At 40.3% G+C, this 22,802-nt stretch overlaps 1 protein-coding gene across 1 annotated transcript in view; it reads right to left on the bottom strand.

The window, feature by feature from the left end:
- Positions 1-1,109: 1,109 nt before the first annotated feature.
- The window catches only part of RCBTB2 (RCC1 and BTB domain containing protein 2), a 37,084-nt gene continuing 15,391 nt past the window's right edge, over positions 1,110-22,802 (bottom strand). The window contains exons 4-12 of the mRNA XM_007946358.1: positions 19,994-20,160; positions 19,270-19,428; positions 19,029-19,136; positions 17,830-17,972; positions 11,673-11,863; positions 10,822-10,948; positions 8,769-8,908; positions 7,511-7,641; positions 1,110-1,250 (exon numbers count right to left, since the gene is read on the bottom strand). Of these exons, the coding sequence (XP_007944549.1) occupies positions 1,110-1,250; positions 7,511-7,641; positions 8,769-8,908; positions 10,822-10,948; positions 11,673-11,863; positions 17,830-17,972; positions 19,029-19,136; positions 19,270-19,428; positions 19,994-20,160 (1,307 nt within the window). The remainder of the gene's footprint in view (positions 1,251-7,510; positions 7,642-8,768; positions 8,909-10,821; positions 10,949-11,672; positions 11,864-17,829; positions 17,973-19,028; positions 19,137-19,269; positions 19,429-19,993; positions 20,161-22,802) is intronic.

The raw sequence follows: 22,802 nt of genomic DNA, 5'->3' as shown, positions 1-22,802 counted from the left end.
ATAAGCATTTTATTATCAAACACCTCAGCATCAGGACAAGACTTCTCACACCAAAAGGTTTTCCTTTACACAGTATCATATTATGACACATATTAGAAGAATCTGACACTATCTACCATTTCAGTTTCTCCTTTGCAGTTGGATAACTTTTGATCTAAAAAGTATATAAATTTATCTCATTCTTGTCAATGCTGTCCATGAAACGTAAGTCTTAATTCCTTTTCAGCTAGTACTTTATAATTATACCGGATATCAGGTTAAGAGACCTATCATATGGTGACACAAAAGTCAATTGGAAGAAAAACACATAATCATTTTAATTTACAGATGAAAATCCCTCTTAATGCAGAGAAAAGCAAAGGACGTTAGGCAATTACATAAGGCAAATAAGCCCAGAAAGAACATTCATCCAGAGATAGTATTTCATATTCGATAATCCCATATGAGAAATAACGACTCAGAATCAATAGATAATTAAAATTAGACCTTGCGCCTTTGACAATTTAATTGCCAAAGCTAATTAATGTTCCAAATTAGCCACTCTTTCTCAGAACACTGTATTGAGAGGAATGTGAACTTCAATAATAACAGACCATTAATTTATTTTGTAAAAGTTATTCCTTCATTGGTATCCCACAAGTAAAGCTGTTTTGAGGGCATACTTAACGATAATCAATTAACAGAGTGCCTACTACATGCAGGGCACTGTGCTGGATGCTGACAATGTTCCTGTGAAAGTTCTCTGTGATGCCAGCCAGGTGAATAATGGAACATTTGGCCAGAATAGCGCACGTTGACACCAGTGTACCAAGGTGTTCAACTTCAGTGACTCAGCACAGAAAATGCTCAATATACTAGTACATTTTAAAGTCCTTTCCCTTGAGCTTAGTCACACCTCATTAGAGCCTTTAATACTTTCTGCGTAAACTTGGGACGTAGGCAGATGGAGAAGACTGACCACCGTTCTTCTTTTGACAACTGAACATAAATACTCAGTTAAATATAGTTTACCAAGCTTATCATAAGTCATATTAATTATAAGAGATGTATCCTTCTCTGGCTTTTGCGGGGAAAATGGAAAGGCTCACAGATTCTTTCCCACCGATGGATCAATTTTTAAAAGCTCCAACTCGGCTTGCTTTACTGATAAAGTTCTTCAGAAGGTCGTGGTCCATTTCTGCAAAGCCTGAAGTTTGTGTTACTACAGTCAAATGGTTTATGCAAAATCTGAAGCAGAAATCTTCTAAATCCTAGGAAGAACAACAACAATGCTTTAACAAATTAATGCTTACCAATGCAATGCCCTGCAACATAATATGGATATGCCTAAAACAAGTAGGCATGGAGAAAAACCTTTACTAGCCAACAGAAAGGAGCTCTGGTGGTGCAGTGGGTAAGGCATTCGGCTGTGAACCAAAAGATCTCTGGTAAGAACCCACTAGACATTCCACGGAAGAACAAGGAGGCAGTCTGCTTCCATAAAGATTTGCAACCTTTGAAACCCTGTGGGGGTCACTAGGAGTCAGAATTGACTCAATGCCAGTGGGCTTGTTTTTTTGGTGGGTTCAGCCAACAGAAGGAAATGTTGACATGATGATATCTAAAGAACAGTTATATAACACAGTGGCTAAAGCACTTGACTGCTAACCAGAAGGCTGGCGGTTCAAACCCACCAGCCACTCCTCGGAAGGAAGGTTGGGCAATCCTACTTCCGTAGTGATACTGCCTCCGAAACCCAAGGAGGGGTTCGCTATGAGTCGGGGCCGACTGTCGGCATGTAACAACAAAAACAATCACATAAGAATCCATGCTTGTAAAAATTTAAATCATGCAAAATAAAACACTGAAGTTCCTCCCCACCAACTAATACCAACAATCACTTTTTCTTTCCAGAGAGAGGCCCCTTAATTATAAGAATCCTCTGTACCTTTTCCTAATGACAGTATTTGTATTGTTCATTCCACCTTCAGTACTTGTTAAAAGCTTCTGCTCCTCTTTTACACTCCCCTGGGTGCTTTAAATATTTCTAAGTATAAAGAGTGTAGGAGAAAAGGGTCAGCTAATACAATGAAGAGCAATGCTGGGAACTACTTTTCCGAAGTCATTCCCAGGCCTCTGCTCTTATTTTGCCTTCAAAAGAAGACAAAGGGGAGGGGGTGTGCTTGGATTTCATTAGCCCACACATAGCTTCAGTAATCTTACATGTGAAAACATTTTTAAAGAAACCCTGACTTTCAAGGCTCTCCAGCAGGAGAAGCTCCACAAATAGAGGAGTTTTCTGGCTTTACTGTAATGCACTCTGGGCCAAAGAAACATTCTGTAGTAATTCTCTTGATTACAGATGTTATCTGAGGATCAGAATGAAGGCAGTCCTGGGAAAACTAATGCGATGCCTACCTGCTGACACCTCTTATATACTTCAGACCCTGGCTACACTGCCACCTTGACACAAGACCAGGGTGTTGGATAGTGGTCAATATTTTTTTATTTTAATTGTAATTTGGGTGAAAATTAACAGAGCAAATTCACTTTCCATACAGCAGTTCATATACACTTTGTCTCATGACATTGACCACAATTCACCACAATGCACAATTCCCACTTCCTCCCGACAGTACCTCTTCTCTGTGTCCATCCCTTCATGCACCCCTGTCCCCTGAGCTGTCCCCTGTGCATAAACAGCCCTTCTTTCTCCCATGATTGCTCTCTTCAAGGAGTGTGTTTACCTCAGGTAAGCCTGTCTTTTGTTTGGCTGGAAGCCACAGGTGTGAGTTCCATTCCAGACCTGAAGGGCAGCTAGGAGCCATAGTCTGTGTTTCCACCAGGCTCTATCAGACCAGCAAACCTGGTCCCCCCCTTTTTTTTTTCCCAAATGCTTTTGAGTTTTGCTCCACATTGTTCTCCCTCTCTATCCAGGGTCTTCTACAAAGATCCCCTTCCGAGTGGTTGACAGTGGTAGCTGGGCACCATCTAGTTCTTCTGGTCTTGTAATTATATAGGCTGCGGACTGCGTGGTGTACCAGTTGCTAGGACTAATTCTTTCCATGAATCTTTGGTTTTCTTCATTCTTCTTTGCTCTGGACATGGAGAGACCCATTGTTGCATCTAGATGGCTGCTTGCATGCTTTTAAGATCCCAGTCGCTACTCACCAAAGTAGGAGGTGGAACAATGTTTTGTGTAGTATGTTATGCCAATTGAACTTGATGTCCCCCGTGACTATGGTCTCAAACCCACAGGTTCAACTACTTGGTCCCTCTGGGTAGCTGGCTGTGTGGATGGTGGTCAATTTTTAAAGTTTCCACTATGCTGCTAAAGCTAACTTAAAAAAAAAAAAAAAGGTCAAAATAATTTCCAAGCAAATATATATATTTACACTGCACATTGTAATTCTTTTCTTCTTTGGGTAACATAACAACCAGATGCCATGGAGTCAGCTCTGACTCATGGTGAGCCCCTGTGTGTCAGAGTAGAATTGTGCTCCACATGGTTTCCAAGGGCTGATTTTCTGGAAGCAGATCACCAGGTTTGTCTTCTGAGGAGCCTCTGCATGGGATCAAACTGCCAACTTTTTTATTTCAAGTCCAGTGCCAAACTGTTCATCTGCCCAGGGACTCTTTAGATAACATGTAAGTTATAAACCAAGAAACCAAACTCACTGCCACTGAGTCGATTCTGACTCATAGCAAACCCCACTGGATTTCTGAGGCAGTTAATCTTTACAGAAGTAGATTGCCCAGTCTTCCTTCCATGGAGCAGCTGGTGTGTTTGAACCACCAACCTTCTGGTTAGCAGTCAAATGCCTTATCCTCTATACCACCAGAGCTCCTTCATGTAAGTTACAGCAAATGGTAAAGATGAAAAACCAGAGTCAAAAATAAGCAATACAAATATACATACCAATGTACTCACAAGTCCATAGTACATTTTCTTTTAAGGCAAGAAACAAACTACTTGAGGAAACCCTGTTTATTTTATCCCTAAACACAGCTGGGCAGGCCTCTAGGGTCACATCAGCAGTCCAAGGTGAGCCGGTAAAATTCCACACACCCACCCGATACCATACCATGTTTGCTATACATAAAGTATGTGGTTGCTCAATATGCTCAATATACCACTATCCATTTAAAATCATGGAGTCTTATTTACATTTTAGAAGGGACTTTTTTTTTTTTCCTTACAATACCTGAAAATAAAACATGACCGAGATCTAATCCCTTTGGTTGAACTCTACATAAAGGAATGGAGAAACTCATACCTACACTACACACATTAAAGGATAAATGTCTTTAGTTGGTGTAGGGACCACCACCTCTCACTGGACTATACAACCTCCTAACCTAACCTCCCCCTCTAGCCCCCATATACTATTCTTAACACAGCAGCCAGAGTTAATTGTTTTAAATGAGAGATCACATCTGCTCCTCTCAAAACCCTCCTGTGCCTTTCCGGCTCATTCAGAGTAGAACTCAAACTCTTAAACTTGCCTTCTGGGCTCTGCAGGAGGCCCTGTCTCCCCACCTCTGCCCTTCCACAGGATCCCTCTGACCTCTTCCACTACTTTCCTGCCCCTTGCTAGACTCCATCCACCCTCAGAGCACACCAGGCTCAGTCCCACAGTGGGACCTTTTCATTTGCTCCTCCATTACTTGCCTGGCAAACTGTTTCTAAAGGCCCTGAAAACCCTACGGAGCAGTGCTACTCAGCACACATAGGGTCGTCATGAGTCAGAGCTGAGGCCAAGGCAACTAGTTAGGTTTTTCAGTTTAGTTCCTTTTATCAGGCAGGAATCCACCAGACAGCTTCAAGCCTCACTCCCTCAGCATCTCCAAGGCTTTGCTCAGTCATGGCTCAGGAAGGCTCAGGGAGGCTCGCCTTACATGATCTCAAATTACAATTCCCACTTTACCTCAGCCTGGTACTCCCCACTTGCTTTTACCTACTTGACTTGTTTCCACATAACTTGTCACCTTCTGACATATTAAATCCTATATTTATTTATTGGGAGCTCTGGTAGCATAGTGCCTAAGGCACTTGACTGCTAACCAGAAGGCTGGCGGTTCAAACCCACCAGCCACTCCTTGGAAGGAAGATGCGGCAATCTACTTCCGTAGTGATACTGCCTCGCTATGAGTTGGGTCTGACTCGACGGCACATAACAACAACATTTATTTATTGTCCATCTCCCCTCACTAGAGAGTAAGTTCCACAAGGACAGAAATTTTGGTCTGCTTGGTTGACCTACTGTACCTTGAATGCCTAGAATAGTGCTGGGCTTATAACTGACACTAAGTATTTGTTGAATCAATGAATGAATGCGGCTGATTTTAAAATTTGAGGGACAACAGAGAACTGTAATTAAAAGTGTAGTTTTGAAATGTGTCCAATCTTGGATTGAGTTTCAGCTTTGCTATTTACTTGCTTATTAAGAATTAACTTAATCTCTCCAAGCCTCAGATTCCTCATTGTAAATCAGGAGTGATATTAATGCTTATACCTTATAAGATGGTTTTGAGAATTAAATGAAATGTGAACTGTGCTTAGAACAATCCGTGGCTCATATTATATACTAAGTGGCAGTCATTATTTTAGTACTCTAGCATAAAGGATAATAATTGTTGTTGTTGTTATGTGCCGTCGAGTCGGACCCGACTCATAGCGACCCCTCCTTGGGTTTCTGAGGCAGTATCACTACGGAAGTAGATTGCCCCATCTTCCTTCCGAGGAGTGGCTGGTGGGTCTGAACCGCCAGCCTTCTGGTTAGCAGTCAAGTGCCTTAGCCACTATGCTACCAGAGCTCCCAGGGATAATAATGGTAGCTGAAAAAGCCGATTTCTTATATGACTATTAGTCATTGGGTAGAAATAATTAAACACACTACTCTTTAGTGTTGCTGTTGGTTTCCACTGAGTTGATTTCCAACTCACAACAACTCCACATGACAGAGCACAGCTGTCCCATAGGGTTTTCTGGGCTGCAATCTTTAGGAAACAGATTACCAGGTTTTTCTCCCATGGAGCAGTTGGTGGCTTTGAACTGCCACCGTTTTGGTTAGCAGCGGAGCACTTACCTGTTGTGCCACCAAGGCTCCTCTTTATTTATTACAACTTTTATTTAGTATTAAGAATACATAAAATCATTTACAGTCTATTATACTAATATAAGACCAAAAAAAAAAAAAAAAAAACCTACTGCCATCGAGTTGATTCTGACTCGTAACAACACTTCAGGGTAGACCAGAGCTGCCCCATAGGGTTTCAAGGCCCTAAATCTTTATGGGAACAGATTGCCTTATCTTTCTTCCATGGAGCAGTTGGTGGGTTCAAACCACTGACCTTTTGGTTAGCAGCCAAATGTTTTCACTACTACACCATCAGAGCTTCTTTCTATACTAATTTAGGGTACAATAATTAACTGGACAAATTGTAGTAAAATAGTCTTTCTAAAAGTCAGTGTCTTTGTCTGAAGTTGAACATTCATTAAATGAACATTTAATGAACATCTACTATGTATCTTCCTATGCTAGCAACTGGGTATATAGCTATAAACAAAACAAAGTCTCTGCCACCCTTCAAGAAGCTCATTTTCTAGAAAATAGAAGCCTATAAGGTTGTGCCTAAGGCACTTGACTGGGTTCATACCCACCAGTCACTCCTTAGGAGGAAGGATGGGCAATCTACTTCCACAGTGATATTGCCTCAGAAACCCAAGGAGGGGTTGCTATGAGTCAGGTCCAACTCGACAGCACGTCACAACAACAACAACAACATAAGGTAACCATACAAGTAATTCACATAAATGGGAAATATAAGAAAGTCTTTTATGTGAAAGCTGGTTTGAAGGACAACAGGGAGTGCCACCATCTCCACATCTGAAGTATGTCACCAGAGTCTAGTATTATCATCATCATGACCTTAAAGAACAAACTCCAGAAAGGCACCTATGTTTTCTCTGGCCATGAAGCACTTTGCATGCTGTAAGTGGCCATTATATTATTACCTTGATGAAATATAAACACATTAACACTACACTTTTAAGTGTCACTGTCTCAAGGTGAGTTATTATGTAGTCATCAAAATTTTTCTCCACATTTTTCAGTTGGACTGCTCATAATTTGTCCTGTTCTCTGAGAATAGTACATCAACTTTATCCAACTGGAACCGCTGTGAGCTGCAAGTAGTTCTCCCACTGTGCTATTTACCTTTTCTATCATTACTTTCTCGTTTTCTCTTTGGTATTTCTTTCTGGTGCACACAATTTTTTGATAGATGTTTTTAAAATCTTTTTGAAATTACACCTATCAATCCTTTCCTTTATGGTTTCTCCCATTGATGCCCACCCTGACATTATGTTAAGTACTTGCTTATATTTTTTTCTAGTACTTTTGTTACTTTATTTTTTTTTACATTAAATCTTTGAATCTACCTAAGGCTTATATTAGCTTAAGGTATAAGTAGACATCTGACTCCATTTTTCCAGAAGGTCAGTTAGTTGAACACGTGCTTTTCTCACCTGAGCATCATATTTCACAGCCGCAGACAGCAGAGCAATGGCATTCTCCTCACAGATTCCTTGCTTAATGGTTTGTTGGCAGAGCTTTTTCAAACGATTTTCTCTATAAAATGTAGCCAAATCTAGCAATCCTGGTAGAAAGATATGTTTATTATAGGGGGTAATTTGGAGTATCCTGATTTAAACTCACTCAACAATTCTGATATGTTTTTAAACATTATTTGTATTATAATCCTTAACTAATGGCTCTGTAAATGAAATAAAGACTTAACATACTCTGAGTGTAAGACCATAGCAGAACTGAGATAATATAACACATAAACAAGTAACTGTTGAAAAATAGGGGCACACTGAAAATGGCTTTAATATTTTTCCTAGAAAATGAAGAAAAGGGGTGCTCCTCTATTCTTCATCTGGGTCACTTCTATCAGCATATACACATGTAGTAACAGTGTCTGTTTTTCAAGTAAAAGGGAAGTGCCGGGCACAGAGAGGAAGTGGGAAGAGTACTGTTGCAATGTGGGGATTGTAGTGAATGTCATAACATAGAATGTGTACGGATTGTTGAATGAAAAACTACTTGGCTCTGTAAACTTTCACCTAAATCAAAATTAAATTTTTTAAAAGAATATTTTAAAAAATAAATAAAAACACCTTGATTGAGTGACAAGTAAGAGAACTTCAACTTTGCTACCACCTCAGTAATTCTAGTGACTTCTCTGTTGCCCAAGAATGTGTTCTAGTGTTAAAATAAGAAAGAAAGAAAAAACCCTTTACGGACACGTCTGCCTCCTATTAAATAAACCCAGCAAACCAAAGTAGTTGCCACGGGATCAATTGTGACTCATGGCAACCCCATGTAACTCGGAGTCCAACTGTGCACCACAGGGTTTTCAGTGGCTGATTTTTCAAATCACCAGGCCTTTCTTCCAAGGTGCCTCTGGTGAATACTAACCTCCAACCTTGTGATTAGCAGTTGAACATGTTAACTGTTTGCATCATCCAGGGATAGTGATTAAGTAAGAATAGCTCCCACCCCAAAGTGATAATGTTTTGACAGTTCATCTATCTTTTACTTTATCAACCAGTCAATCTTTGTATGAAGTCATGACAGGAAAAAGTCTGAGTTCAACACAGAAAAAGAACTACGCCCGTAGTTACTCTCACAGTGAGTAACCATCTTTTAGGGTCTGCAGAAACCACCTTCTTGGATTCTCAACATTTTGTCCATTCCTTGGTAAGATCATGCAGTCATTACCTACAGCCTCCTCAGGAGAGAGGCTGATGCTGTCAGTGTACAGGTATTCCAGGAAGGCTCGGTAAACAGGGTATGAAAATTCACTCATTTCTACTATTTCATCCTCATTGTCTTCCAACGAAGAACGAAAATGCTCACACCTGAAGGAAGAAAGAAGCATGTCAAGTCCTAGCGTCTTAGCAGGAGCCAACAGCCTTCTCCAGGGGCTTAAGAGAGGAAAAAGCTCAGAACTAGGGGAAAATAAAACTCCAGCTCATTCGTGATTCTTGTGAAGTTGTACTTTCATTTCCTCACCCTGGTCCCTCCCTTTCTTTGTTGCCTAAAGATTTAACCCCATTATTTATTCACCAAGACCGCAAACACAGCATGGAGACGGGGCCAATTCTGCGACAATGCCCACACAACACATCTATGAGCGTTTGTAGGAAACAATAGGGTTTATTTTTATAAAATCTGAGTAATTTTGTTTCACCCTGCCCTTTCATGAAAGTCTCTGTCCTGTAGTAACAGTGAAGAAATGGTGCACAGCCTGACCTTAAAAAGAGGTGAACTTGAGACTAAAATGCATATTGAGTTTACGATTCACTGACTTAGAATTCAAATGTTACACAAAGTGAATGAATTTCAAAGTCACTGTGCTGAGTAAAAGAAGCTAGACACAAAGTACATGCTGTCTGAGCCATTCATAGAAAATTCTAAAAACATTAACTAATCAACAGTGACAGAGGCAGATCAGAGGCTGCCAGGGCAGAGAGCAGAGGGAAGGGGCACAAGGGATCTCTGAGGGGTGATGAGAAAAGTTCCGTGTCTTGATTTTGGCAGTGGTTTCACAGGGATCGACGTCTATCAAATCTCATCAAACTGCACACTTTCAATAGATGCAGTTCATAGCACATAAATTATACATCAATGTGGTGGTTAAGTTTGTGTGTCAACTTGGCTGAGCCTGGTTGAGTGGCTGGGCAGCTGGATGTAGTATTCCCCATGATAAGACTGGTAATCAACTCCATGGTAGAATCTACTGTGAACAGCTGATTAGCTGCTTTAGGGATGTGGTCTGCTTCCTTTATATAAGCAGCAGCTTTGGGAATGGTCTCTAAATTATGGCACACTTGAACCCTGAATGTAGCTGTGTCTTTGTTCAGCAGCCTGCCATGCTCTGCTGATCCTGCAACTTTCAATGGACTTGAATTAATGGTCTGCCGTGTGGTTTGGTAACATTGGGACTGTGCCTTTTTACTTGTCAACCTTGGGCTTGGTATTCTCAGCAGCCAGCAGCTGTCTGAGTGAAGAAAAGCCTCTAGCTCCAGTGGGCCGGGAGCAGGAGGTAGAGCTGAAGACCAAGATTGAGGGGCTTTCACCCAGCCCCTAGAGCCTGGCACTTTGAACTCAGACTTAAGCCTCCAAACTGTAAGAGAATAAACTCCTGTTTGTTCAGCTATCCCATTTGTGGTATATTCTTGTCAGAGTGGTACTAGGTAACCAGAACAATCAATCAATTCAATTTTCAAAAAATCTCCAGGTTAGTTTTACCTCAGACCTTGGTCTGGCAGAGCCACCATGTTTTTGTTTTTGTGTTTTTTTCTTTTTAAAGTATCTATGAAGTCAGTATCCCACAACTGATTAAGAACAGTGACCATCCAGGGCTAAGTCCAGTTTCCAGTTAAGGATGTTTCTTTATGTAAAAGAACTTAATACAGTGTTCAAAATACAGAGTTCAAAACACAGAACATGCTCACCAAATGCTAGCTTCCTGCTCTCTAATGCCAGAGTGGGCAGACTCTTTTTAAAGCTCTCCTGATGAATGAATGAATGGCTATAGCACTTCTTCCCTGAATCATGTCCCCAGCACTTGTCCAACATGGTCTGTATAATTTTGTTTCACATGTAATGTTCTTCCCCTAGTTGCACCACACACTGGTAAGGGCAAAAACAGAGCTTTATATTTTTCCATAATTACTGAAGAAACTACCATTGTTTCCTCTACACTTAGAAAATGATTACTGAATCAATAGATTTATCTCAATTCTCAAAAAAGAAATTTATTCCTTACCTAATTTTGAGAAGGACTTTATGTGCATATATATACTTTCCATCCACTAAAAATTTCAGGTCTGCAGTGTTAGGATTATCAAATTCCCTTTTTAGTGACTCAGCCACTGTGAGGTGGTCATCTGGTTCTGAAGGGTGACATACATGGTTTCAGAATCAGCTACAGACATAACGAAATGCAGACCAGAAAGAACACTGCTCTACTGCCCCTTATGAAAATGCCAATTCTGTATTATAATAATATAACATAATAACAATGTAATATTTTTTTTTCCTAAATAGATTACCATCTCAGTAATCATTAAGGATAAGAACCTCACACACATCTGCTCATAAATCTAGCAAAACAACAACTCTAAAAGTCCCAAACCCATTGCCATCAAGTTTATTCCAACTCATAGCAACCCTATAGGACAGAGTAGAACTGCCCCATAGGGTTTCCAAGGCTGTAAACCTTTATGGAAGTAGACTGCCTCATCTTTCTCCCGTGGAGCAGCTGGTGAATTTGAATCAACAACCTCTTGGCTAGCAGCCAAGTGCTTTAACCACTATGCCACCAGAGCTCCTTAAAAGTCCCAAATTACCACCAAAAAAAGGAAATTTCTAATATTTGGGCAAATATACCAGCTAAAAACAAAATACATAGTTTACCAGTAAGATTAAACAGTAGTCAAATTACAAGAAAAAAAAGACTTTTAATTTGGTATGGATGGTTGGTTTCTGTTATGTTGAAGAAAATTAATCAAATTAGTTGCCTTTCATAGGTGCCCATCAGAGGGTAATAAGTTAGATGAAACTGCACTTAACACAAATCCTAAGGCCATCAGTTAAACGCATAACCCAACAGCTCACCCACGGAGAGAAGGCGCCACGTGACAGCAGGCATGGCAAAGCAGGCAAAGACATCATCTGTGCAGGAGAAGTGAGTGAGGTGAGGCAGAGTGACTGACTGGCCGCGACACTGGCCCCACATGTACACGTTCCCGCCTTGGGTCTTGGCAGCAGAGGTGTGGGCAGAGTGACAGGCTGCAACCTCGATAATTCTAGTTCACAAACAAACACCAAGTAAACACAGGAGATGGAAGCAGAATTGCATTGATATGGTTTAACTGGTTTGGGGTATCATAAACTTAGCTTACACCAAAAAAAGACTTATACTCCTAGTCCCCTAAATTCGCAGCCACAGACTCATTTACATTTAAGTCCTAGTTAACACTTCCAGCCACAGGCCTAAAAAAAAGGTGATTTCATTTTCTTTTCTAAAGATATTACTTATTGAAGTAGAAAATAAAGGCTTGGGCCATTTTGACCCAAGGCCAATAAATGTCTGAATCAGAACTTCCACCTCTTTTGGGTTAAATGGACCATCATGCTGTGGGTCACCCCACCTTGTGCTGCAAAAAGCGAATTCCATTCTGCACCTCATTGAGCTGTATCATCCAGAGCCCACAAGAGTGGCCAGTCCCCTGGGACCACGATATGGTAGACTCTAGTGCTATAAATTCATGATTGGCCAGGAAGTAGTTCTCAGAACACTGGGTTGTTGCTTTGGAAATAATTAACTTTTCTAAGGGACTAAATCACCATACAGATTCAAAGAAGATGGTTCCTTCTTTATTTTTCCCCAAAAATGGTCCCCATCTTGATTTTGCCACAGTAGCAGCATCCTTAGTGACTGAGGCTTAGAATCTCAGAGTCACCTTTGACCTTTTACTCTCCCTCCCCATTTACCCCTTTCTTCAAAATACCAATTGACAGATAACAGATTTTCTCTTAGTAATTTGACACTTCTGTGCCACCACCCTAGGCTAGGCAGATCCCACTGAAAGAACTGGCTAGGTCTCCCTGCCTAAGACTTTGTCTCTCCTCTGACCCAGACTGCACAGTGCTGACAGGTTAATCATCCTCCGGAAACACTGTTCTCAGCAGTGCTTTCAGACCTGCAGTGGCTTCCTACAGGAGACAGTCTAGACACCCGGCATTCCAGGCCTCCCATTATCTGGCTTCCCTAATCTCCAGCCTTCCCTCATATCACTCTTGTCCATACACACCCTATGTTCCAACAAACACATGTACTTACTGCCCCTCAAAGTCTTACTACACAGTTAATGCCTCTGGTCAGGAATGCTCTTCCCCTGCTCTCTGTCTCACAATCTGACCCATTTTCAAGGCTCAGTTCAAACAGCCCTGAGGTAAGAGGTCTCTCACTCACTAGAAGAACTATTGCAGCACTTCCTGTTCACACCTCTCGAGACTGGCCCTCTTACCTTTTCAGAGGTATGTGTCTTACTTATTCTGCTACATTACAAATTATTGACAGACAGAGTCACTGGCTTAATTTTCTCTTCCTAAGCACCTAGAATGATGTCTTAACTAAATACAGATTTGTAGGTCATTTTATTCACTAAGTTTAGGGAAGATTCAGCAACATAGAGCAATTGAGGATTGGGTTAAGATCCCACTGACCAAGGGATAACAACTGAAGGGCAGAGCTATTTCTCAATGCCTGGGTTAACTAGGTATCATCCAACAGAGGAAGAGGGGGTCATTAAACAACCTGGAAATTATTGTGTCAGCTTGTCTCTTTCATGTGCGGCCTGAGTAATTTCATTAATTTATCACAGGACAGCTCTCAGCTCTTGAAAACCACCAAAGAGCACTGGAAGGAGGAGGCTCTGATGTGCCATAGGGGAGAGCAAGGTCTTTGGAGTCAAATAGACCTTGCTTTGAATCTTTACTATCGGCCGTGTGGCCATGGAAAGGTTACCTAGCCTCTATGAGCTTCGATTTCATCACATTACAAGGCTACTGTGTGAAATTAGGGACTTCTGGTGGTGTAGTGCCTAAGATATTTGACTGCTAACCAGAAGGCTGGCAGTTCAAACCCACCAGCTACTCCTTGGAAGGAAGACTGGGTGATCTACTTCTGTACAGATGCTGCCTCGGAAACCCAAGGAGGGGTCGCTATGAGTCAGATTTGACTTGACGGCAGTGAGTGTGAAATTAAATGACAAAATGATGTTGACTGCAAGCATGTCTTGTATATGAACAGTACAATAGGAGGGAGGGGGCTCTTTTTATTTTACTGTGGGAAAAATAGTATTGTGCGTGTTGTTGCTGTTATTGTCAGCTGCCATCAAGTCAGCCCTTGACTCATGGCCACCTGTGCATATCAGCCTGGGACGGCTGTGATCCACAGAGTTCTCCTCAGCAAGTAGATTACCAGGTCTCTCTTTCGAGGTATCTCTGGGTGGACCAAACTTCCAATCTTTTGGTTGGAAGCTAAGCACATTAACAATGTGCACCACCCAGAGATTCCAGAATAATAGATAGCCTCCCTATTTCCTGATGATGTTCTATGAAAAAATGTAACTGACTGGAATACAATAGAGCCCTTCTCTGCTAACCTATACCCAACATCAGAAAATTAAAATAGTTTAAACTCAGGGCCATGCACATATGCTCCTCCTACATCCACTTCTGAAGGGCTTATTATTATTAGCCTATATAAAGGGACGCTGCCGTGACCATTTCAGAGGCTGGTAAGCCTGAGGTGGGGACACTGATGGGGAGAATGGCTGGGGCAGACAGAGCAGAGGATCAGGGTGTGCAAGAGGAAGCATCCTGCTAACCTTCCCTCAGTGCTGCCTCTGAGGTTTTTCTGGAAGTCAGGTGGACAACAGGCATGGCAGACAGTAACAGCTGCAACAGGATCATGAGTGGGGAAAGTTCCGGGGGAACCTTCAGGTCCAAGCCGAACACTGCCTGTGCCTAAGGCCGCCTGCTTTTACATTTGATTCATACCAAGGAACAAATTTTGAAAGGCAGCTTCCCAGTGTTACTTGCAACAATTGGTGACTATAACTGAGCTAGCATTTACTGCCATGGTGTCAGGCATATTTCACACCTTATCTTGTAGTCAATCTCAGAAAATGACTATGTGTTCATAATAAACATTTCTGTTTTGTGTCACCTCAACGGAATAACTCACAACAACCACAGAGCTTAATGGTTGTAAAGTAAGAGATATGAAAAAGCAGAGAATAAGAGAGAATGTAAAACAAAGAATGAGAAAGAATGCAAAACAGAGAATGAGAGGTAAAAAGGTAATTTGTGAGGGAGAAGAAGAACGTAGCAGAAACAGAATACTAAAGCAATCCAGAGCCTTGAGTCCTAATCTTAGTTTTGTAGCAACCCAAAGTTTTGCCAGCTACCTCAACGAGTCACAAAATTCTCAAAAATCCGAGGCAAAGAGAGTTTTAAATCAATTTAACTTAAAATTTGCTTTTATAGAAGTTTAAGGAGCTCTGGTGGCATAGTGCCTAAGGCTTTGACTACTAACCAGAAGGTTGGCAGATCAAATCCACCAGCCACTCCTCGGAAAGAAGGCTGGGCAACCTACTTCCGTAGTGATACTGCCTCGGAAACCCAAGGAGGGGTTGCTGTGAGTTGGATCTAACTCGACGGCAGTGAGTTTGGTTTTGGTTTTATAGAACTTTAAGAACAGACACAAATCAATTGGGAATGATTGGGTTGTTAAAGACAAATTATTAAAATTGCTTTTATATGAACAGAAATTGCTGAAAAATAGTAGTATTCTTCATCATAAACACACTTCTCTAAACCAGAACCAAACACATCAAGCTGATTCCAACTCATAGCAACCCTATAGGGCACAGTAGAACTGTCCACAGGATTTCCAAGGCTGTAAATCTTTATGGAAACAGACCGCCTCATCCTTCTCCTGTGGGGTGGCTGGTGGGTTCAAAGTGCTGAACTTCTGGTTAGCAGCTGGATGCTTTAACCACTATACCACCAGAGCTCTGCATCTCTTTGCGAAAGAATTTTGAAACGGCTGTTGTTTGACCAAAGAATCTAGGGTAGGTAGATTTTCATTCTCCTGTGAAAATGCAACTGAGAAATGAAGATCTAACCCACCCCAAGTTCAATCTTGTTCTTTCTACTAGCAGTGCTTCCCCATAATGGGCCTCAAAAGAGTCAGAAGTAAGGTTTCCTGCAAGATAAATCATAACATATTCATAAGACTTGCGTCAATAGAAAGGGTGAATAGGTGAAGAACAAGTTCTAGCAATGACTTCCACATTCCTCCTTTGAAAAGTGTGTGACTGGGGCCTGACAAAAACTGTGCAAGCTCAGAAATGGCTACGTGAGGGTGAAGCAGGGACAACTGAGAAAAGCAGGAACATTTCATTCAGAACAGTCATCTATAGTTTTTATAGCTAAAATACTGTTTATGTGGACAACAAGGATATAGCTATCTCCACTTTTTGACATTTGTAATTAAAATGAATTACTCTTAGCTGCCAGTTAGGTAAGATGGCCCTCATAGAGCTCGCATGGCCTGCTGCTCTACCTTTTTCCCACCTCATTGCCCCACAAGTCCTCCTCACTGTATTGGTACCATTGAGTCGAGCTTGAACTCGAGTCTCAAGATCTGGGCTCTCATTCTACATCAGCAACTGGCAGGGTAACCCAAAGCAAGTCCTGGCTAGATGGGTTAAAGGTTATGGTAAGCGTGAAAGAACCATGAAAATGGTAACCAGTTGCCACTAACTTGATTCCAACTCATGGCGATTCCATGTGTATAAGAGAACTGTGATCCATAGGGTTTCCAATGGCATTTTCTTTGGGGGGGAGGGCGGCAGTAATGCCACGACTTTTTTCCTAGGTACCTCTGGGTGGCCTTGAACCTCCAACCTTTTGGTTAGCAGCAAGTAAGTTAACTGTACCACCCAGGGACTCCTAAATGTCATAAAGTACCATACAAACGCTATTTTATTTCTATGCAACCTTAGTGTATAGTTTTTATTTGATCCTTTAACACTTCTTGATTGTTCAGTCTAAATAGGAAATGTCTCCAGTGACTGGATTTGCTAGCCTGAGGCATTTATCTGATGATTCAAAGCCTCAAAACTATCCCTTCTCTTTTCATTCAGCAGTTCTGACCTACCTTTTAAAAGAAATGCAAATATATGCTGCAAGTACCTGCACCAGTTCCTGACTCCCACTGCCTCCCCTCAACTCCAACGCTTAGGAAGTCAATGTTACCTAAATTTTTTTGGGGAAAAAACATTTTATTTAAAAGAAGTTAAATAAAATTAGGCAGGTTCACAATACTCAAATGAAAACTGAGTACTGTGGTTGAAAAATGACAATCTTTCATTATGTAATCCAACAAAAGAAGATAAGAATTGCATATAAATCTATTTATCCATATGTTTGTGTTTAAATCAAATATAATAAAAGTCAATACGTGAAACAGCAGTCTTCATTTCTAAAGTGATTGCGACCTGGTTTTAAGGAAAAGATAATGAAATGGTTTAGCTCCATATGACTGTGTCAGGAAATGAAGGGTAAAAAGGCAGCAATATGGCTATGCTTGGGGAATTCAAAGGGCTTTCAAAAATATTTTTAGGATTATTTGGAAAATAATGACTTAGCACACCCTTCTGAACAAGTGCACAAAACTGTTAACCTTCTGTTCATTTTACTTTTTCACAGAGATACTTTGGGAGTTAAAGTAGTGAAATAATCCTATTCCTTTTAACTGACAAATTTCTTAAGTAGCTGAGTGACTGCCTTTATACCCAACCTGAGGTACTTTCCTTTTCTGAGGCCACAGAAGATAGATCTCAAATGTCATCAACTTCCTCTTAAGAATGTACATCGAAAAACAAAGAGGAGGTAAAACGGGTAGTGTGTGAGGGAGGAGAGTCCTGTAGAACAGCTGGTAGTGGTTTAGTCTTCCTAGCTTGTGTAGAGTAGCTGCTGGAAGTAGGGATGAACGATGAGTAAGTGATAAATAGAATATCTAACATATAGTCAACCTCCCCAACTACTCAGAAGCCAACTTTTAATAAAGAATGAATGTTCGGTTAAAGTAAGAATATTCTAACACTATCAATAAATTCCCCCAACTCCGTATCATGTCTAAGCTCTATTTACTCACTAAAAAACATTGGGGTTATTGTGAAAATGCACGTATTACCTGTCCTTTTCCACACTGACAGGGGTAGGGTAGGACTGGTTACTTTTATGGCCAGTGCCCAACTGGCCATAAGAATTTGCGCCCCAAGCATACACTTGTCCTTCATCTGTTAATACTAATGTGTGTGCATAGCCACAGGCAACCTGGAGAGAGAAAAACCAAGTCCACTCAGGCCTGCAAACAGAAGGAAACAACGCTTTCACAAGGTAGGCTAAGACCACCGAAGGACTCTCCATGAGGTGAATGCATATATGAGATAAAAATTTTGATATTTTAATCATTATTATTTAATAATCTTTTTTTTTATTACAAAAGTAAGACATGTTCAAAGTGAGAAATACAGAAAGGTAAAAGTATTAATCTCAAGATCAACAAATAGCAATCCTCCAAAGAATGCCAAGTGTTTCTTTTGCTATTTATATAGAGATACACACCTAAAGCTTTTTAATAACCATTCTCGTATAAGCAGTTCTGAATCTTGCTTCTTTTTACTTAACATTATGTATAGCGCTTTCCCGTATCAAAAATTCTCTGAAAGCATCATTTTCATGCCTGAAAAATATTCTATCATTTAGCTGAAACATAATTTATCTAATCATTAACTTATTATTTCATTAGATAAATTATGCTACATCTATTGTTTTTTTCATTAATGTTTTCAAATTTTTGCTGTATTTCTTAACTAATTCTTTAAGTCACTGTCTCTTTGCTTACTGTAGGAGTAGAATTACAGGCCAAGGGTATGAATATTTTTAAGGCCCTTGATATAGACTGCCAAATTTCCCTTGGGAAAGGTTGTAACAATTTACCGCTGTGTATGAGAACCAAAAAAATCAAACTCACTACCGCTGAGTCAGTTCCGACTCATAGCAACCCCTCCTTGGGTTTCCAAGGCAGTACCTCTATGGAAGTAGATTGCCCGCCCAATCTTCCTTCTGAGGAATGGCTGGTGGGTTTGAACTGTCAGCCTTCTGGTTAGCAGTCAAATGCCTTAGGCACTACGCTACCAGAGCTCCCTGTGTACGAGAGTGTTTTAGAAATACAAATTCTCTGACTATCTACAATTGAATTCAGGGAAAAAGAGCTTTAAGTTTTACTTCAATGAAGATACCTAAGCAGCTAAATTTTTCATCCTGCTATCTTTGCCAATGAAGACTTAAAAACACATACACACACACACAAACCAACAGTGGACATACCCGTTGGACACGAATGCCTTGCAAAGCTGCTATTCTACAGGGGGTGGGCTGGTTGCCACTACTGCCAAGACCAAGCTGCCCATTTCCATTGTAACCCCAGACATAGACCTGAGAAAAAATGAGAAATTGAATGTTCAAGAAAGACAAAAAGCAACTAAGTTCTTTATGCTAGGAGAAACATGCCATATGCCACAGAAAAGCAAATGAGATTTTTAAACAGTTAATGAAACAACCATCTTACCTCCCCAGAATCCACTACTGCCATTGAGCACATCTGTCCACATGCTATGTTCACAACTACTTTATTCTGTAAGCAGCCAGTCACTCTTCGAGGGATAGGCTGATTTGCTGTTGAGCCAGATCCTACCTGCCCAGAATTATTATAACCCCAGGCAAATACCTATTAGAAAGATGATGGCAATAAATAAAATGCATCATTTTATAAAGTGTCTCAAATGGATACTAACAAGGCACTTACAAAACACCTTCTCTTTCCTCTCAGTGTTTTGTATATATTAATTTTCACAACACAGGCAAAGAAATTTTTATAAAATTCCTTCTTACAAAATGAGCTATTTTATAAAATTAAGTTATAGTGTTATCTGCACAAACTAGCAGTAGTAATTATTGCCAAATATCATGTAACACTTAAAAACATCTACTTGGCCTCAGTCCTATTTTCCAGCATCTTGGGGGTTTTCTTTTTGCAATTAACCTCCTTTGCTATATAGCAACATGGAAAGAAAAATACATCTTTTAAAATTTTCAGTTATTTAGATCCTTACTGCATATTGGTAAACATTATAAATCACCATGGCTATGAATTGCTACCAAAACCAAAAGCGACTTTGAGGGAAAGGGTTATTTTAACCAAATATTATATATAATCATATTTTCAGGACTACTACAAGAATCTACATAATCTTAATGAAAAAAAGCATGAGGTTTTTGCAAACTAGTCTCACCTCTCCATCAGATGTTAGCACCAGAGAATGGTATGATCCACAGGCAACTTCAATGACTTGTTTGTTTGACAAATTAGTAGAGATGTGACAGGGCACTAAACCATGATTAGTTGTCCCATTGCCTAGCTGGCTATAAGCATTATGTCCCCAGGTAAAGACCTCTCCTTCTGAAAATAAACCCAAGTAATCATTATATAAATATGTACAGTGCACAGTTTCCACAAATGAAATCTAAAAATTCAGGTGCAAAAAGCTAATCCACTGCCCTTATTCCACCATTCCATTTTATTAAAGAATACATTTGGAGAGTTTAAAATGCATTCCACCTCAAAGCACCAAGACAAAATCTAAAAGCAGGCACCTATAATAGCTGGAAGGTAGATTTTCAATAAATAGCAGTGAAAAGGCTGTTCTGAATAATGGAAAAAACTTTTTTGGCTGCCATATCAACAAGATTATTTCCTCTCCTTTCTTCAATTTGGGGTACTCCTTTTGGTTACTAAGCTTGGATTTTTATCACAGCAATTCCAGAGGGAAGTAATAGAGCATCTAGAAGGTCTGCTATTAAAGCTCCTTTTTTTAAAATGGCATTTTCAGAAGAGGTTAAATATCCTCTGTCTCTATAATAAGCCAAAATCATGTATAATTCCAAAACAATATCTACTGTCTGTAGAAGTTCTGATAGCATAGTGCCTAAGGCACTTGACTGCTTACCAGAAGGCTGGCGGTTCAAACCCATCAGCCACTCCTCGGAAGGAAGGTTGGGCAATCTACTTCCGCAGTGATACCGCCTCAGAAACCCAAGGAGGGGTCGCTATAGCAACAACAATAACATCTACTGTCTGTGAAAATATTAGCAGGTTTTCTTGGACCAATTCTACAAGCTCTCGTGAGAGCACTTAATGTAACTTTGTAAGCTAAAGTGCCTTCAGGGAAAGCACGACTTTCAAGGGCTTCAACAGAAGTTGTAATAGCATATCTAGCTTGAAGGGAGGACTAGTAGAATTAGGTTTTAAATAGGAATCAGTCACAAACAAAACTAAATCAAGATTAGTTCAAGGGGTCTCTTTTAAGTCTTTCCAAGGGGTTAAAAGTTGCTCAGTCAAGTCTAGACAATCATGTACAGGACAGTTATTCTCATTAGTTGTGGGAAGAAGAGTACCTGGATTTAAACAGGGCACAGAATGTAGCTAATGTTAGATGCAGTCAAGAGGAGAACTTCATAGAACTATTAGCAGAAAGATGTATCAAGACAGAATTAAGTAAGGCAGACATAGCATGGGGCACATAGACATCTAAAAAGTTTAACAGCACAACATCTACTATGGTTTCCATTAGCTAGCTACAGGATTGAGCTTTGGGCTATAATAATCTATAGGTCTTAATTGTTCTCCATGTTTTTGACTTAATACTACTAAAGCATTTCCAGATACTTTGTGTACAAATAATGGAAAATCCAAGTGGTAATTAGAAAAATCTAGAGCAAGCATGTTCATTAAAACTCCTTTTAACTGAACTATGGCCTCTCAGTATTTTAGTACAATTTGGAATGAATCCAGCTCCAAGGCTTGAGCCAACAAAGAAAAATTGGGAATCCAAGTTTGACAATACCTACACACCCACTTACTGCCATCAAGCTGATTCCAACTCATAGCCACCTTTACTGGGCTTCCAAGGCTATAAATCTTTACTGAAGATTTTCTTCTGCAAAGTAGCTGGTGGGTTCAAACTACTGAGCTTTTGGTTAGTAGCCCAATGCTTTAGCCACAGTGCCACCAGAGCTCCTTAACAATACACACAGAGTACTAGAAACTCCACAATTATTTATTTATTTTAAATATAGGAAAGACCAAGAATAGCTTCTTTATGTTTAGGATCAACAGAGAAATTAGGTGGCCCAAGTATTTAACAGAAGGTTGAGCTAACTGTAATTTTTCTTTGGAAACCTTAATACTTTCTAATGTCCACAAGCTGCCAGATGTTTTAATAAGCTACACTGTCATAAAAGCAGGCCTGCTGGGAGGCTGAGCAAACCAGCAAATTATCAACGCCTTGCAGTAATGTGAATTTGTCTGTAAACTGTAAAGGCTGTAAATCCACAAGCAGAATCTAAGAAAAATAGGTAGGAGATTCCACAAAGCCTCAAAGCATTACAAAAAACAAAAAAACCAAACTCACTGCCATTGAGTCAGATCCAACTCATAGTGACCCCTCCTTGGGTTTCGGAGGAAGTATCACTACAGACATAGATTGCCCATCCTTCCATCTGAGGAGTGGCAGTTGGATCTGAACCACCAGCCTTCTGGTTAGCAGTCAAATACCTTAGGTATTAGGCCACCAGAGTTCCTGTCAAGGCATTACAGTCCAAGCAAATTGTTAATTTTCCCAGATAACAGCAAACAAACATTGATACTGATTTTTAGAGGGCACAGGAATACTGAAAAAGGTGCTACAAAGAGCCAAAACTATAAAATGACTTGCATCTTAAGAGACACTGGAAAGTAATAAATTATTAAGGACTACTAGGAATCAGCTTGTAGACTGAGACAGACTAGGAAGAAGGAAGAGGCCGTCCACTTCTCAGAGAAATGGCCAGGGAAAACCTTATGAAAAGCAAAGAAAGACTGTTTGGTACATTACCGTGCACCGTTAGGAATAGTCTGTTTAGGCTAAAAGGCTCTCAAAATAGCACTGGGAAAGAGCTGAAACAGCTGAGTAAACCCAGCCTTACTCATATGGATAAGAGAAAGCTTTTGAGACCTTCATTTGCTGATGTGGCACCACTCAAATTGAAGAGAAACAGCCGCAG

The sequence above is a fragment of the Orycteropus afer genome, unplaced genomic scaffold, assembly GCF_000298275.1.
Source record: "Orycteropus afer afer isolate SDZICR_OR568_19922 unplaced genomic scaffold, OryAfe1.0 scaffold00157, whole genome shotgun sequence".
Lineage (NCBI taxonomy): Eukaryota > Metazoa > Chordata > Mammalia > Tubulidentata > Orycteropodidae > Orycteropus > Orycteropus afer.
This window is presented reverse-complemented; position numbering and strand designations above follow the sequence as displayed.